Here is a 15,397-nt window from a genome sequence, read left to right on the forward strand (position 1 = left end):
GGACAGGTCCTGCAGACCAGGGCTTTTGGCCAGATGCACGAGAGGGCGCTGGGACTGTCCTCGGCGAGTGGAGTGGCTGCGCAGGGTACAGCCACGGTTCTGCTGCTTTGCTTCTATACAGAGCTCCCCACAAAGAGGGCAGGCAGCCCTCCCCCCCACCCCCCCCCACCCCCCGAACTCCAGGCTGCAAGCCCGTCCTAGAAAAAGGAAAGGTTATCTGCCCTCACTGGGACCATGAAAAGCTCCTTTGCACTAGGCAAACATACCATTCCACAGTGAGCAATGCAAAGACAAACACGTTCTGGTACAAGAAAAATGTCCCAGGATTAGATGTTTTTTTCAAACCACGCGCACATGGGGTCAGCAGCTTAAAATTCTGAAGCCTAGATTCCCTCTTCGAAAATTACTTTTTCGTTGAGAAGTTTTCCCTTTCATATTGGAAAAAAAAAACACACAAAACACCTCAAGAGGGACTTCCTCAACTGGAGAAAGACTTGGAGAAAGCCCAGAGCTAAACTCAAAGCAGTGATCTTGGCCAGGAGTTCCCTGGCTTCCCTTTGCTATTATTAAGTATCCTTCTGTTTGACTAAGAATTTCTCCACCTCTCACAAGCCATCTTTTTTCCTTCTGTGTCCAGAAAAAGCTGAAAACCATGTGTTTATAATGAGCCTGTTGCTATGCAAATGATTAAAACACATTACAAAAATCTTTCCTTTGAGTCAGGGGAAGATGAACTGCGAGTAAGAGTCCCTGGGCTCGACAGAAAAGCTGGCAAAAAGAATATGAGACGCTAAGCGAAGTGGGGAAAAAAATAAAAAATAAATAAATAAACCTATGATGGCCCCATCCCTTGAGTCATTTTAACCAAAGGTTTAGGGAAAACGAACGTTTTTACAGCCCCAAGGTAATGTGTCTTACAGTTTGGAGTGGGGTTAACAAACTTTCTTCTTAATCTCCTGGATTCCTATGGCTTCATGACTCACCCTCCATCTGTCTATGAGGGTGTCCTTTTCACCAGTTTCTTCACACTTCTGTGAGAATATCAAGAGATTTCTTTTTCCTTGTATGTGTACTCCTATGTGTATTCTCCTTTTAATATCTTTTGTCTTCTCCTTCAATTATCACCTAAAACTAGGGCCTGAGTGGTTCATTTCTCGCCCAACTCAATCATAGTATCTTGGCCAATTTCCCTCACTTATGAAGAGATTTGCTCTTCAAAGGTTATATCCAGGAGATGAGACACAGTATGTCAAAATTAATGTCAAAAAACAGAGCTTCTTAATTTTTTAATTTAAAAAAATATCTGCACTTGATCATTTCAATTAAGTCCACTGCTTTCTTAAACAGTTTGCAGCCAACAACATGTGCAAATTTTTGTTGTGTTGTTTTGTATAGTCCATTGTTTGTTGTTGTTTTTAATCCTCACCTGAGGATATTTTTCCCATTGATTTTTAGAGAATGGAAGGGAAGGAGGAAGAGAGAGAGAGAGAGAGAGAGAGAGAGAGAGAGAGAGAGAGAGAGAGAGAGAGAGATGAGAGATACATCAATTGGTTGTGTGTCTGCATATATCCCAACCAGGACCAGGGATCGAGCCTGCAACCCAGGTATGTGCCTTCGACCAGGAATCAAACCCATGAGCCTTAGGTGCTCGGGCCGACGTTCCAACCACTGAACCACACAGGTCAGGGCTGTATAGTCTATTAACCTGCAAGCTTTCAAGGGTGGGATTATCTGGGGATAAGAAATGAAATACATGCCTTTTAATTATAACTTCCTTTCACCCCTATGTGTCTTAATATGCATGGGTCAACACACATCAAACTAACAAACAGTTTACTTCTAATAAACCCTCTTCAGAGAGGAGAAATGCTGGTCCTGACGAATTCTATAGAACCTGCTTCCCTCTCAAAGAGAGGGAGCCAGACCACTGCAAACATGTGTTGGGTGAAAACAAGTTTGGTTGGCTCCAGACAAAGGCTTATTTTTTAAGCACAGATGGTTGAAGGGTTGCCTCCTCCAACGGGTTTGCCCACAGTGAAAGACAGATTTCTATTTCTAATCTATGCAAATATCTTTCTCTGTGGGCATCACAAAGACGAACTGTTTGGTGGCAGACACGGCCACTCCCAGGTGCTCGCAGATGCCAAAGCCCATCTCCCACCTGAGCCGCCTGGAAACTGGGGTAAGAGCAGATGGCTGCAGAGTTAGTCACCACCCTCCTCCTCCCGTGAGGATTCCTCGGGAACCCCGCCCCACCACTGCTCCTCCAGGCTGCTCTGCCTCAGGAGCTTCAACATTCAGATGGGACCCCAGATGCTTCTAAAACCTCCTCAAACTGCTCAAATTTCCGCCCCCCCCCCCCCACCCGCACAAAGGCTCCTAATGACTTTCACCTTGAATTCAGCTCATCTATTGGCCTCTAACACCAAAGCCAGAAACCCTGAACATTTAAAGATGCGATTCTGTCCAAACTATGTCTTCTTTATACTCTAGTCTCTGTGCCTTCCACCCACGGTAGGTCTCACTGAATCACGCCTGAGTCACTGTCGGTGGCCCTCAACCTTCCCACGTGTATGTTAGTCCCTTCTGCGTTCCTTTCTCCCTCTATAAATTTTTCCTTTCTGTACTTACAATCTTTCTCTCTTATTTCTCCATCTCCCCAGGTTAAGTCTTTGATTTGCTCTGACACCCCTTGAAGCATTCCAGTTCTAAGGCACCTGGGGGCAACACAAATTCCTGAAATACTCATTCTCATTCTCTCTCTCTCTCTCTCTCTCTCTCTCTCTCTCTCTCTCTCTCTCTCACTCACACACACACACACACACACACACACACAACCTCCTCCTCATGCTAACCCAGCTCCTAACTTTAAGCATCCTCCACCATCAAAGGTTATATCAGAAATCTACATAGTTTAGTTCTAATGTTCGAGCCTAAAAGTGTCCTCAAAGTGTTGCATTATTTCCTTTGTTAGTTTTTCTGAGCAAATGACAGTAATAGAGTTGGCTCCAGAAACTTGTGTTGGAAAACACTGTCCCTCCTTAGCGACTTTCATCTTAAACAGACCAAGCTAACTGAGCAAAAAGGAATTCTAAAGGAAAAGGAAAAACGTGCCCCCTCATCCCCAGCCTCAATAACCAGCACCACCAACAACTCTTACTCTTTACCTCAAATTTGAGATCTAAACACTTTTTGCTTTGTTTTCAGCTTAGGAATGCACATATTGACAACCAAATAATGCAGCGTTAATTTTACTTACCTGGAAAATCTAAAACTATAAAGAACTTTAGAGGTTAATTAATGTATCGATTCCCAAGTATGAACGAACACCAGAACCACCTGAGGAATATTATTTTAAACAATACATCCTTCTGATCCCCAGCCTTAGACACTCCAACGCAGACTTCCGGTACAGCCCTAGAATCCATATGTATAATAAACACTCTGGGTAATTAGGATATAGCAGGTCCTGGTCTGTTTAAGCAACTAGTCTATTCCAACATCCTACCTCATGTGGCAGTCTCCTCCAGGGACACCACATCACTATCTGCTCTGTGCCAGCAATTCCAGACACCAGGGACCTTGCCCTTCTATATGTCTGCTTGTTCCACGTTTTTATGGACTTAGCTATTAGAAACCATGTTCTTATGTTGAGCCAAGTAACCAAAGTCTTTCAATTCCTTGAACTTCACTCACTATCAGCCCTAATTTTGTGTCCCAGAGTGGACACAGAATTCCTTCCCTAGAAGTCTTCATATATCCCAGGGCAGCCACCACACCCTCACAAGTCTTCATTTTTCCAAACAAACTGATTTCTTTACCTTCATAAAGCACAATGCCCGAGTCCCTCGCCATTTCAACTGTTCTTCTGCAACAACAGACCTTATAGAATAAGTCTGTCTAAAGTAGCAGCACTTCTTTTTTTTCTCACGGATGCCTTTTTTCAATAGGCATTAATTTATCGCCCGTGTTTCAGTCTTGTTACTCATTACCTTGCAGTTAATGGTCCGAGAGCCACAATTGGCAAGTACTTATTAACCCAATGCTATGTTCCTAACTGTGTAAGTACTCAGCAAGGATTCATAAGCCAGCAGGTACCTTCCACATTTGAGGCGTAAATCATCTTGTACAGAAAGGGTTTAGCCCTAGCCGGTTTGGCTCAGTGGATAGAGTGTTGGCCTGTTGACTGAAGGGTCCCAGGTTCGATTCTGATCAAGGGCACATGCCCAGGTTGTGGGCTCAATCCCCAGTAGGGAGCGTGCATGAGGCAGCTGATCAATGATGCTCTCTTATCATTGATGTTTCTATCTCTCTCTCTGAAATGAATAAAAACATATTTTTAATAAAAACAGAAAGGGCTTAGAAAAGTGAAATAACTTGAAAATAATGGATGGCAGTATACAACCAAGTGCTTCAAACGAATGGCACCTGAAAGACCGAACACAGGTTTCCTGGGTCAGACTGTGAGCTATCTCATGCCCTCTGTTTACAGAAAAACCACCTACTTAACAACAGTTTTTATTTAAAAAAAAAAAAAAAGAAGCCATTACCTCAAAATGTATATATAAAAATGTCAAATACATTCTATTTCAGAAAGTTCAAATCTAAGAAGCCACACATGCACTCATCGAGGCGAATACCGCTTGTTCCTTCGTCTCAGTATGTCACTGGCACTGCTGCCACGCACTCAGAATGCCAGGATCCGGGGAAAAGGCAAAAATCAGAGAGTTCAAGCAATGCCTTTTATTACTGCAAATAACCATTTGACGAGCTAACCCCCCAACAAGGACATTTTAATGGAAAACTCTTACCAATAAGTGAACTATGCCACCACCAACAAAAATGCATTTGCATCATTCATAGAATCGCAGACTATCCGAACTTGAGGAACTTATCCAAATCCCTCTCTTGACAGATGAGGGGAAATATCACTTCAAAGACGGCAGGTGATTCTCTCCAAGGTTAAGCAGCCACTGAGCAGGAGGAAGGGACCAATCCCCGGGTGGGTCTCCCCTCATTCACCCTCAGACAATCCAAACTCTTGCCCCTTCAACATTTTCCTCAACTCGACTCCCATCTCCCGTGACCTTCTCAATCCTCAAATCCAAAGTCTGAAGGTACATTTTGTTTGGGGACATTTTGAGGGAAGGAGTGGACTACCCAGTAAATAGGAGGTTCATTTTTTTTATTCGATTCTAGCATATTTTCCCCACAGCCTCCAAGGAATACTGCCGTGCTGCTAGACGCAAGCTTCTACCTGATTCAGGATCACTGCTGTCTTACGAGCATTGTAGGGAACAGTTGAGTCGGAGTTAGCGACATGAATTCAAACAAATATTCTCAAGCTGAAAAGCAACTGGAAAAGAATCCCCATCTACTGCCCACTAAACACACGCACTTGTATACACACACACACACACGCACACACACACACACACACACACACGCATGCACCCTAGATCAACCACCAGCTCATGTCCTTCATCAGAAGCCTCGCCGCTCAGCCACGCCCTGACACGGAATCCGGGGAAAATGCACCTACCTCGTGGCCTCCTGCTGAAGCCATGACACATTTGGCACGTAGAACATGACTCCGAAGAAAAGCAGAGGCTCATTAGCGAATTTGTCCAGATGTTTCTTCAGCGGTTTCTCCAGCTCCACCCATCGTGCCTGCTGGCTCTTGCTGAGAAACCAGAGGCCAAAGTAGTGCGTCTAGATAAAAGGGCAAAACAACATCAGTTCCTGCTCGCAAGGGCCTTCCCAAGACCACACAGGAAACGAGGCTCCCAGCCTCCCGGCCCCCTCAGTTCCCCGGCCCATACACAAGCATTCAGCTGTCACTTTCTTGACGCTGGGACGACTTAAAAAGAAACCACATGTACACATGTATTGTGATCGACACTGAGTCCCCAGAGGCAGTATCCACACCCATGGCTGCTGTTTGTCTATGCGGGTGCCGATGCACCCATGTCAGGGAGAGGGGGTGGTGCAGGGTGGGGACCTCGCCGACGCTTTCCTTAGATCTCAAGGCTGACTTTTCCCGTGGCTCCTGGTGCCTCGTGCTCTCACACGGAACAGGCCAGCCAAGGCAAGCACAGTCCTTGCACCTGCTGCAAAGGAACCGATTACTCAACTCCTAGGACAGTGGTTCTCAACCTTCCTAATGCCGCGACCCTTTAATACAGTGCCTCATGTTGTGGTGACCCCCAACCATAAAATTATTTTCATTGCTACTTCATAACTGTAATGTTGCTACTGTTATGAATCGTCATATAAATATCTGATATGCAGGATGTATTTTCATTGTTACGAATTGAACATAATTAAAGCATAGTGATTCATCACAAAAACACTATGTAATTATATATGTGTTTTCCGATGGTCTTAGGCGACCCCTGTGAAAGGGGTCGCAACACACAGGTTGGCGACCCACAGGTTGAGAACCTCTGTCCTAGGACAAAGCCTTCTGCCCACGGCCAGCGTCCACAGTGTGGAATATTTCCATTCAGTCCCAGATTTTAACTGAAAATGGATTCTCTCCTTTGGAGCTTTAATGGAGTCCTTTAAACCACACTGCCTCGACCACTTCATTTTACATGAACTGCAGCAAATCTCTCCTCCACATCAAGCTTTCAGAGTGGTGGGGTCTCCTCTTCGCAGCTGCCATGGGGCCCCCGGTGGCTGTTCTTGGCCGATTATGGTGGGATTTGATAGATGAAAGTGAGATTTTTCAGCCTTGGACATGAAGCCTCACCCAGTTTAGTTTTGAACGACGGGCTCAATGATGAAAACGGGTGCTTTCAGGCATCCGATCATGTCTTCATATTAATTGATGCTCAGATTTCAGGATTAGCACAACAATCACCAAAAAAACAGATCACTCACTGCTTTGGAAGCATTCTTTTCTATTTCAATTACAGCCTCAAATACTGTACAGCACACCTGGAAACCTACCTTCAAAAGAATGTTTTCAGGACGATGTTTAATTTCCAAAGGCATTCCTGTGCAGATGTTCCCCGCCAGCTGGCCGCCCCTCCTCCACACTGGCTCACCCGTGCCACAGTGCTACCCAGATCTACAGGAAAGTTCTGACTCTGACTTTACGAGAAAACCAGACCTGGCCTCGCCTCCACACAGCTAGAGGCCCAAAACCTCTGCAGGGTGTTTTTAAGTGATACTTTCAGGTGGGAGCGGCAATTTGGTCCAATTTCCTCCACACTGTCCCAAAGGGCAAGTTCACACCAGAAGTCTATGCATTTCTTGAGCAACGAAATACCAACAAACGGAGCCAAGATTCTACTTCTATCGACTCAGACAAACTGGCTTGAGTGAATTCCGACCCTATGGTTCCTCTCCCAGCTTCGGGGAGTCTGTGAGCTGTTCCAAGTAGAGCAGTGGTTCTCAACCTGTGGGTCGCGACCCCTTTGGCGGTCGAACGACCCTCTTTCACAGGGGTCGCCTAAGACCATCCTGCATATCAGATATTTACATGACGATTCATAACAGTAGCAACATTACAATAATGAAGTAGCCTTGAAAATAATTTTATGGCTGGGTCACCACATGAGGAACTGTATTTAAAGGGCCAGATGGTTGAGAACCACTGACGTAGAGGCAGGGAAATGTGGCTGAGCTGAAGAAAACAGGCTCTGAAGTCACTCATACCCCAGCTGTTGCCCTCACTGCCTCGGGGGCGGTGGCCAAGCTCCGGGGCCTCCTCACGTCTCAGAGCTTCCTCATCTGTAAAATGGGGATGCTGATGCCGCCTCTCACCCATAGGCTCCTAGGGGTGCAAATGCGGTGACGCCGACCAACCGTGCCTGTGGGGGGCACCTGTTAAGTAACCACTTCATAAACGGTGTCTTCTGCGGCTGCTGATGCTACTGCCACCATCATCGTCACTGAGAAGAAAAGCAGGCAAGCCTCAAGAATCTTGTTCATCAGCACTATTGGCTACCCCATGAACCACTGAATCAGCAAACGGCAGTTGTCTGAACTACATGAGAAAAGGCAAGCCAAGTCAAAGCTGGGAAGCCTGTCTGTCCATCACACAAAAATCTGAAAGGTGTAAGAGCCCTGGCCAGTGTGGCTGAGGTGGCTGGGGGTCATCCCGTGCCCCAAGAGATTGCCAGTTCCGTTCCCCGTCAGGGCACATGCCCGGGTTTCAGGCTTGATCCCCGATCGGGGGCATGCAGGAGGCAGCCTACCGATGTCTTACTCTCACATCAATGTTTCTCTCTCTCTCCCTTTCTCTTCCTCTCTCTCTAAAAATGAATAAACACAAATGAAGTAAAATGTGTAAGAAAAAATAATAGTCACAGAGCAGTGGCTCCCACAGGGTTTTCTTGAGAGTCTCATTACGGATGTTGGCGGGACCCTGGCACATCACGCGGATGCTGTCCTGGGAGATCCATGATGGAGGCTCAGGTGAATCTTAATGTGAGGGAACCTGGGTACTTCACAAACTGCAAAAGGATCCAAGGCGGTTCTGCATTATACTGAATTCTGTTACGGAGCGCAGGGCCACAGAAGGGTATTCTGGACGGCCAGCGGCGAGTCTGCATAGCATCAATGAGGTAATACATGTAAACAGTAATGTGCTATGGAGTAAGTATTTTAGTTGGAAAAGAGCCCTTTTATAAGCATGGGTGGAGAAAGGGAGGGCAAACTTTACAGTTACTTAACAGGCCGCCCATGATTTAGTGTCTTTCGCTAAAAGTAGTCTTGACTTTTGGGGGTATAATTGATGGACCTTACTTCATTCAGAGGATAACACTCGCTCAGATTAGTAACATTCAAATTATAAAGGGCCCTCAGTCACTGCATTCACAGGCTATGATGGATTTTTCAAAAGGAAATTTTTTTAAAAATGTGTTTCCTGCTCCTATGCTTGAATAAAGGCCAGTATTTTAAATTTCCTTTTCTCATTCCCATCCACCCAATCGCTAAACCAGACCTGATCTCCTCCCAAAGAAAAACCTGAGACAGAATATTCCACAGAGTATATATACACACCCAAGAATATTCTATCGAGTACACATACACACCCACACACATGCACAGATAAATGCACACACAGGTGCATACACTGAAAGGGGGGATGATGAGGTACAAGAGAAACCATGGTAAGGTAACAGGGCTGAGCCACCATGGATAGCACAGAACTCTAAATAACAAGGCAAACCACTTCTAATGCAAAAAAACACACCCTAATTCATGGCATAAGATGTGTGTTGTTGTTGCCAACACATCCTTTTCCATAGGACACAGCATATTTCAGGGTGACTCGTTATGCATTTACCCCCCCCAAAAAAAAAATTACAGAAAACTACTCAAAATATGAGGTTTCCAATGCAGGGTAGAATTGGATGAGACAGGTAACCTATCGGACCCAGTTGCTACCTACTCACAGCCAGACAACCTAATTTTACAAGTGCTGAGTTCACTTGCCAAGTAAAAAGCAAAGTCCATTCATGAGCTCCCCATCCGCACACTGTTCAGTGAAGCTATGCTCAAAGTAACCTTCTCCATGCCCACACCACCGCCCTCCTTCCTACGCCAGCTGTATCTGGGCTCTGGGGTATTCAGTAGAGGAGAAAACCCGTCTCAAAGTTCCTACCCAGCCCTATCTGGTTTGGCTCAGTGGATAGAGCGTCGGCCTGCGGACTCAAGGGTCCCAGGTTCGATTCCAGTCAAGGGCATGTACCTTGGTTGTGGGCACATCCCCAGTGGGGGGTGTACAGGAGGCAGCTGATCGATGTTTCTCTCCCATCGATGTTTCTAACTCTCTATCCCTCTCCCTTCCTCTCTGTAAAATATCAATAAAATATATTTTAAAAAGCAAAAACAACAACAACAAAAACAAACAAAAAAAAGTTCCTACCCAGCTCTCAAGTTTGCAATGCGGCACTGGTGTGTTCTGCCACGCGTACACAGTGCCGCGCAGGAAATGGAATCAGAACCTAACTGCTCACTTCAATTAACATGGGCACCAACCAACTTCCTGTGTGTTAGCCAAGGGACCATCATCCCCTCAGGCCCAGCTGGGACCACAGCAGGCCTGTTCACAGCTGACTTGCCAACTTACACTCCAGCTGCATTCTGGAAGCTGAGCCTCACTGCTAAACACCGCCATATGGTTGAGGAGAACGTGGTGGATGAATCTGAATAGAAACCAGCTCCTCCGTGATCAAAGGGCTCCCACTGTGTTTCCCAAGTAAATTCGGGGAATACTTGATCGGTCTATCTCTGAGGCACCCAATCCCTTTTTATTCCTCTCGTTTTCTTGGAAAAATAGCTCAAGGGTGCTGAATTTGGCAATGAGTTCATTGCAAATGATGAGAAAAGAAGACAGGAGAACCAGCTCCCAGGAGAGGAACCGTACCTCTGAATCAGTTACGAAAAATGCACCACTAAGAAAAGACACAGGGGAGCCACATTACGTTGTCGTTTTCATGAGTAGTTTCCTGGTTTGCTTGGCTTGGAGCTTTGCATTTGAACAGAGGAAGCAAACGCATATGCACTCAAAAAATATGTTAGTTTCTTCAGTGATAGAGTGGTGTGTGACTATTTTAGTGTCAAAGTAAGGTCTCTCTCTCTTTTGGTATCATGAAAAGACTGTAGGGAGTCATGGTCTTCCAAAACAGTCCGGAGCATTGTTAGTTGTTTTTTTAAAATATGTTTTTATTGATTTTTAGAAAGAGAGGAAGGGAAAGGGAGAGAGAGAAACATCGATGTGAAAGAAAAACATCAATCGTTTGCCTCTGATGTATATACTCCCACTGAGGACCCGGATATGTGCCCTGACAGGGAATCGAACCGGTGATCTTTCGGTGCATGGCATGACATTCAACCAACTGAGCCACACCAGCCAGGGCCACTCTGGAGCACTTTTTTATTCATTTGTTCATTTATTTGTAGAGATGGTGTTATCCCTCTCCCCCTCCCCAGCAACACTGGCTATTAACAGGAAAATATTTCTTGGGGGTGTTAGTTTTTTTTTCTAATTTTTCAACCAATGGCACAGCTTTAATGCTATTTGTAAGGGTTACAGACACAGCCTTGGCAATTACTAGGAATTAAGTCCATGATCTTATCTCAAGCATTCTGAAGAGTTAATCATCCAGAAGCAAAAGTTTAAAATTTCTTGCACGAAGTTGTAACAGGTTGCATGCAGTACTTCAGTTGTAAAGTTAGAAACAGAGAGTTGCTCTGCCTCCACATAAAACATACAGGAATTAGGTAAAGCACTAAAACTTCCACCGAGGCTAGGGAAATACTTCTAAAGACGTACAGGCGGGCTCTGAAACGGCGCTTCATGCGATCACATTCCAATGGCTTTGGAAAATACGCCACTGGTCATCAGGTGGATAATTGTACTAAACAACTTGTGTGCAATCAACCTCTTCTCTAGGTACGTCTGAGGTTTCTAGAGCTGACACATCTATAATTTACTCCTGCACCACCTTCATTTTCCTGGCCGATCTCTTCATCACAGTACAGGAAAAGAAACTGCAGAGTAACATAGACCCAAGAAGCAAATCTCATAGCCACGAAAAAATCACTCCGAATAGGCAAAACGATGAAGACTTACAAGTTAAGACTAGGGGAATGATGTCACCTACAGTCTCTATGTCTAGAAAATAGACACTGGTGTTAATTTGCCTCACAGAGCTGACATTAAGCTAAAAAGATTATTATCCTTACGAAGACAAAAAGCAATACAAATTGGAAGACTGGAAATCTTCCGAGCTGACTACTTTTCAATTGATTCTTTATCGGTGTTGATTATTTTAGTCCACTGCACATACAAACGTACATGGCTGTGGTGAAGCAGTCTCTAAAGTGCAGCAAATGCCACTATTGTCTGACAGGGTCAGGAAATTAGGCGTTCCATTGAATCAAACAAATACTCCCACAATCACGCTTAAGTTACCAATTCTGAAAACATTAGCATACAAGCAAACCACAGAAATATCCTTGAAGTAAATTAGCTTTTCTTTGATGATAGGAAATGCATGTTTAAGATTCCATATCTTTATAAACTCCAGCCATGATGAAAATAGCAAAATGCAAGGCATCTTTCCTGCAGCCAATAGCCTTGGATAAATCAGCTTTTAGGAAAGACAAAAATAAAAATTTACAAATGAAAAGGGGGATACACTGGAGGATATTCACCTACCCTAGGAAATGATTATGGATTTTTTTCTTGCTGTTCTTTTAAAAACCAGTGTTCTTAGTCTAGCCTTGGAGAGGCCAGGAGTTACTGAATTCACATTCCCAAGAAGGATGGACTTCCTCATAGAACAACAGTTCTCTAAGTTGAATAGAGTTACTCAGGCACCTTGGTCCAAGTATTTACCCCTCCTCCATTTATTGTTTCCTAATTAAAACTAGAGTCAAGATTATCCCTAAAGGAAATAATGCTAGCATATTTTTACATTTTATTAGACTTCTTTGTATTATTTACTACTATTAGCATGGCTCCCTTGCCATGTTTAGTAAAAATAGGAGCCACATTTTTTTAAAATATATTTTATTGATTTTTTTACAGAGAGGAAGGGAGAGGGATAGAGAGCTAGGAACAACAATGAGAGAGAAACATCGATCAGCTGCCTCCTGCACACACCCTACTGGGGATGTGCCCACAACCAAGGTACATGCCCTTGACCAGAATCTAACCTGGGACCCTTCGGTCCACAGGCTGACTCTCTAGCCACTGAGCCAAACCGGTTAGGGCTGGGAGCCGCATATTTAATTTTAAATGTTCTAGTAGCTAGATGGAAAAGTACAAAGACATAAAATTAACTGTAATATCTTTTATTTTAAATGATACATTTGAAATATGATGCTTTCAACGTGTAACTAACATAAAAATGATTAACGGAATATCTTAACTTTTTTTCCATACTAGGCCTTCAAAATCAGATGCATATTTTACACTTACTGCACATCTCAGTTCAAACTAGCACACTCTAAGCGTTCAACAGCCGCACAGTCCTAAATGAGTAGTAACTGTTCAAGTCATTGAAAGAGTTTGGCTTCATGTAAGGTCAGTATGTAATAACAAAAGCCACCGATAAGTGGACCAAGCAGCCCAGCCAGTGTGGCTCAGTGGTTGAGAGTCAACTTATGAACCAGGAGGTCAAGGTTCGAATCCCGATCAGGACACATGCTTGGGCTGCAGGCTCAATTACCAGTGTTGGGTGTGCAGAAGGCAGCTGATCAATGACTCTCTCATCATTGATGTTTCTATCGCTCTCTCCCGCTCCCTTCCTCTCTGAAATCAATACAAATATTTTTTTAAGTGGAACAAGCAGACTTATAAAAGGGGGAGAGCCAGTTCCCTGAAAGCATAGGAGCAGAGCCCAGAGAGGATGTGCGGTGTCCTATCGAGGAGACCACCCTATTGAAACTGGGATGGTTCCTTCACCATCCTGTGCCAAGCACTGTCCATACTATGGCAAAAACGAACTCATTTAACGCCCCGACAACTCATGGAGGCTGTTACTATTACATCTCCACTTACAGATAAGAAAACTGAGGGACCAGCAGTTAAGCAACTGCCCAAGATTACACAGCTAAGAAGTGGCAGAGCCGGGGTTCAAACTCAGGTAGTTTGATCCAAGCTCAGCTTCCTAGCCATTCAACTCTGCTGCTTCTCCATGTATTTATTTTTAAAATATGAGACTCAGTCATCAGGCCGCATTGCTTTAACTATTTCTCTCTTAACCTAGGCCAGTGATTTTTCAAACTGGGTTGGGGGCAAAAAAGGACACAGGAAATGGAATTCCCGCCAGCCATCCCTTCTGCAAACAGAACAGATGCATTTTATACGTTAAAAGTGCCACTATTTCATTTGGGGGGAAAAAATGGGTGAAATCCATGAATCCAAATATGTTGTAACTATATTATCAGAATTCTAATCTTCTGAGCTTCTGTATCTCTTAAACCCCTTCCTTTAATGAAGTTCCTGGCCAGAAACTCCTACCTATTTTTTTTTTTTGTTCTGAACTTAAAACAATTAAAAACAATCCTGGCAAGGGGAATTCATTTTATTTCCTCTTGCCGGGATTATTGTTACGTCTACCTAATGGCCATCTCTGATGCTCCTGCCCCTCCAATCCCCATTCCTCTTTTGCTCTTTGGTTCTTCTCCTAAACTAGCGGTCGGCAAACTCATTAGTCAACAGAGCCAAATATCAACAGTACAACGATTGAAATTTCTTTTGAGAGCCAAATTTTTTAAACTTAAACTGTATAGGGAGGTACATTGTTATTAACTTAATTAGGGTACTCCTAAGGCTTAGGAAGAGCCACACTCAAGGGGCCAAAGAGCCGCATGTGGCTCGCGAGCCGCAGTTTGCTGACCACGGTCCTCAACCCAAGGTGATCAATGTCAGGCTCCGCCGTGAAATCCTTCCACGGCTTTCCATCTCAGGGCTGCGTTTTATTCCCCAAGGAATTCAGAGAGGATTTAATAGAAAACTAAAATAACTGTGAAACACTGAGTTCAGCATTCTTTTCCTAACCTATAGCGCGTCCAAGGGCGTTCCCCAAATCGCGGACCACGGCCCCTCTTCTGCCACTACACATCCCTGGGAATTAGAATGGTGGAGCCAGCCTGCCTGGGTGTGAGCCAGCGCAGCGAAAGCGGGCAGGGCAGCCTGAACTATGGTCCCACATCCGTAAAACAGGGGTAGCAGGAGAGCCACCTTCCAGGCTTGTTATGAGAATTAAATAGTTGACCTATGGAAGGTGCTCAGCACAACAGGTAGCACATTACCAGTAAAGGGTGGCGGTTGTTTTCATTATTTTGGTGACACGTTTTGGAAATGATCTCCTACAGGATCTGGCTAAAATTCCCTATCCAGATACGTTCAAACCTTCAAAAGCGGACTCCTCCCAGCCCTTCCACACTCCTGTCCTCCCCGCCGTGACCCCTCCACACACACACACACACGAACGGATCGGTGCAAACTGAACTCTGCCCTTCCCTGAAAATTCCATGGGCTTTCCTGTTTCTGTACCTCGGTACGGACTGTTCCCATTGCTTTGCTGCTTGTTTGTCCTCTTCTCTAAACTCTGGGGTTTCTGGGAGCAGGGACCCTATTATATTCAGCTTCCCTGGGCGGGACGGTATGTGCTGACCTAGGAACCAGGCCTGGGCCACCTGGATGCCATTTGACATGGCAGCACATCAGTGCATTCAGAACCAGACTTGACCCTCAAAAAGCTTCCCCTGTGGACACATGTCATTACACATCTGTCAAAATGCACAGGATGTACACCACCAAGAGGGAACCCTAATGGGCCCAGTTGGTTAGAGCATCATCCCAATACACCAAGGTTGCAGGTTCGATCCCTGGTTAGGGCACATACAAGAAGCAACCAATGAA

General features: G+C 44.8%; 1 protein-coding gene across 11 annotated transcripts in view; it reads right to left on the reverse strand.

The window, feature by feature from the left end:
* PTPN14 (protein tyrosine phosphatase non-receptor type 14) overlaps positions 1–15,397 on the reverse strand; it is a 149,699-nt gene that overhangs the window by 71,673 nt on the left and 62,629 nt on the right. For all 11 annotated transcript variants that reach the window (XM_036342258.1, XM_036342259.1, XM_036342263.1 and 8 more), the window contains one exon: positions 5,543–5,712. In XM_036342258.1, the coding sequence (XP_036198151.1) occupies positions 5,543–5,712 (170 nt within the window). The remainder of the gene's footprint in view (positions 1–5,542; positions 5,713–15,397) is intronic.

Source organism: Myotis myotis, unplaced genomic scaffold (genome assembly GCF_014108235.1).
Source record: "Myotis myotis isolate mMyoMyo1 unplaced genomic scaffold, mMyoMyo1.p scaffold_m19_p_18, whole genome shotgun sequence".
Classification (NCBI taxonomy): Eukaryota; Metazoa; Chordata; class Mammalia; order Chiroptera; family Vespertilionidae; genus Myotis; species Myotis myotis.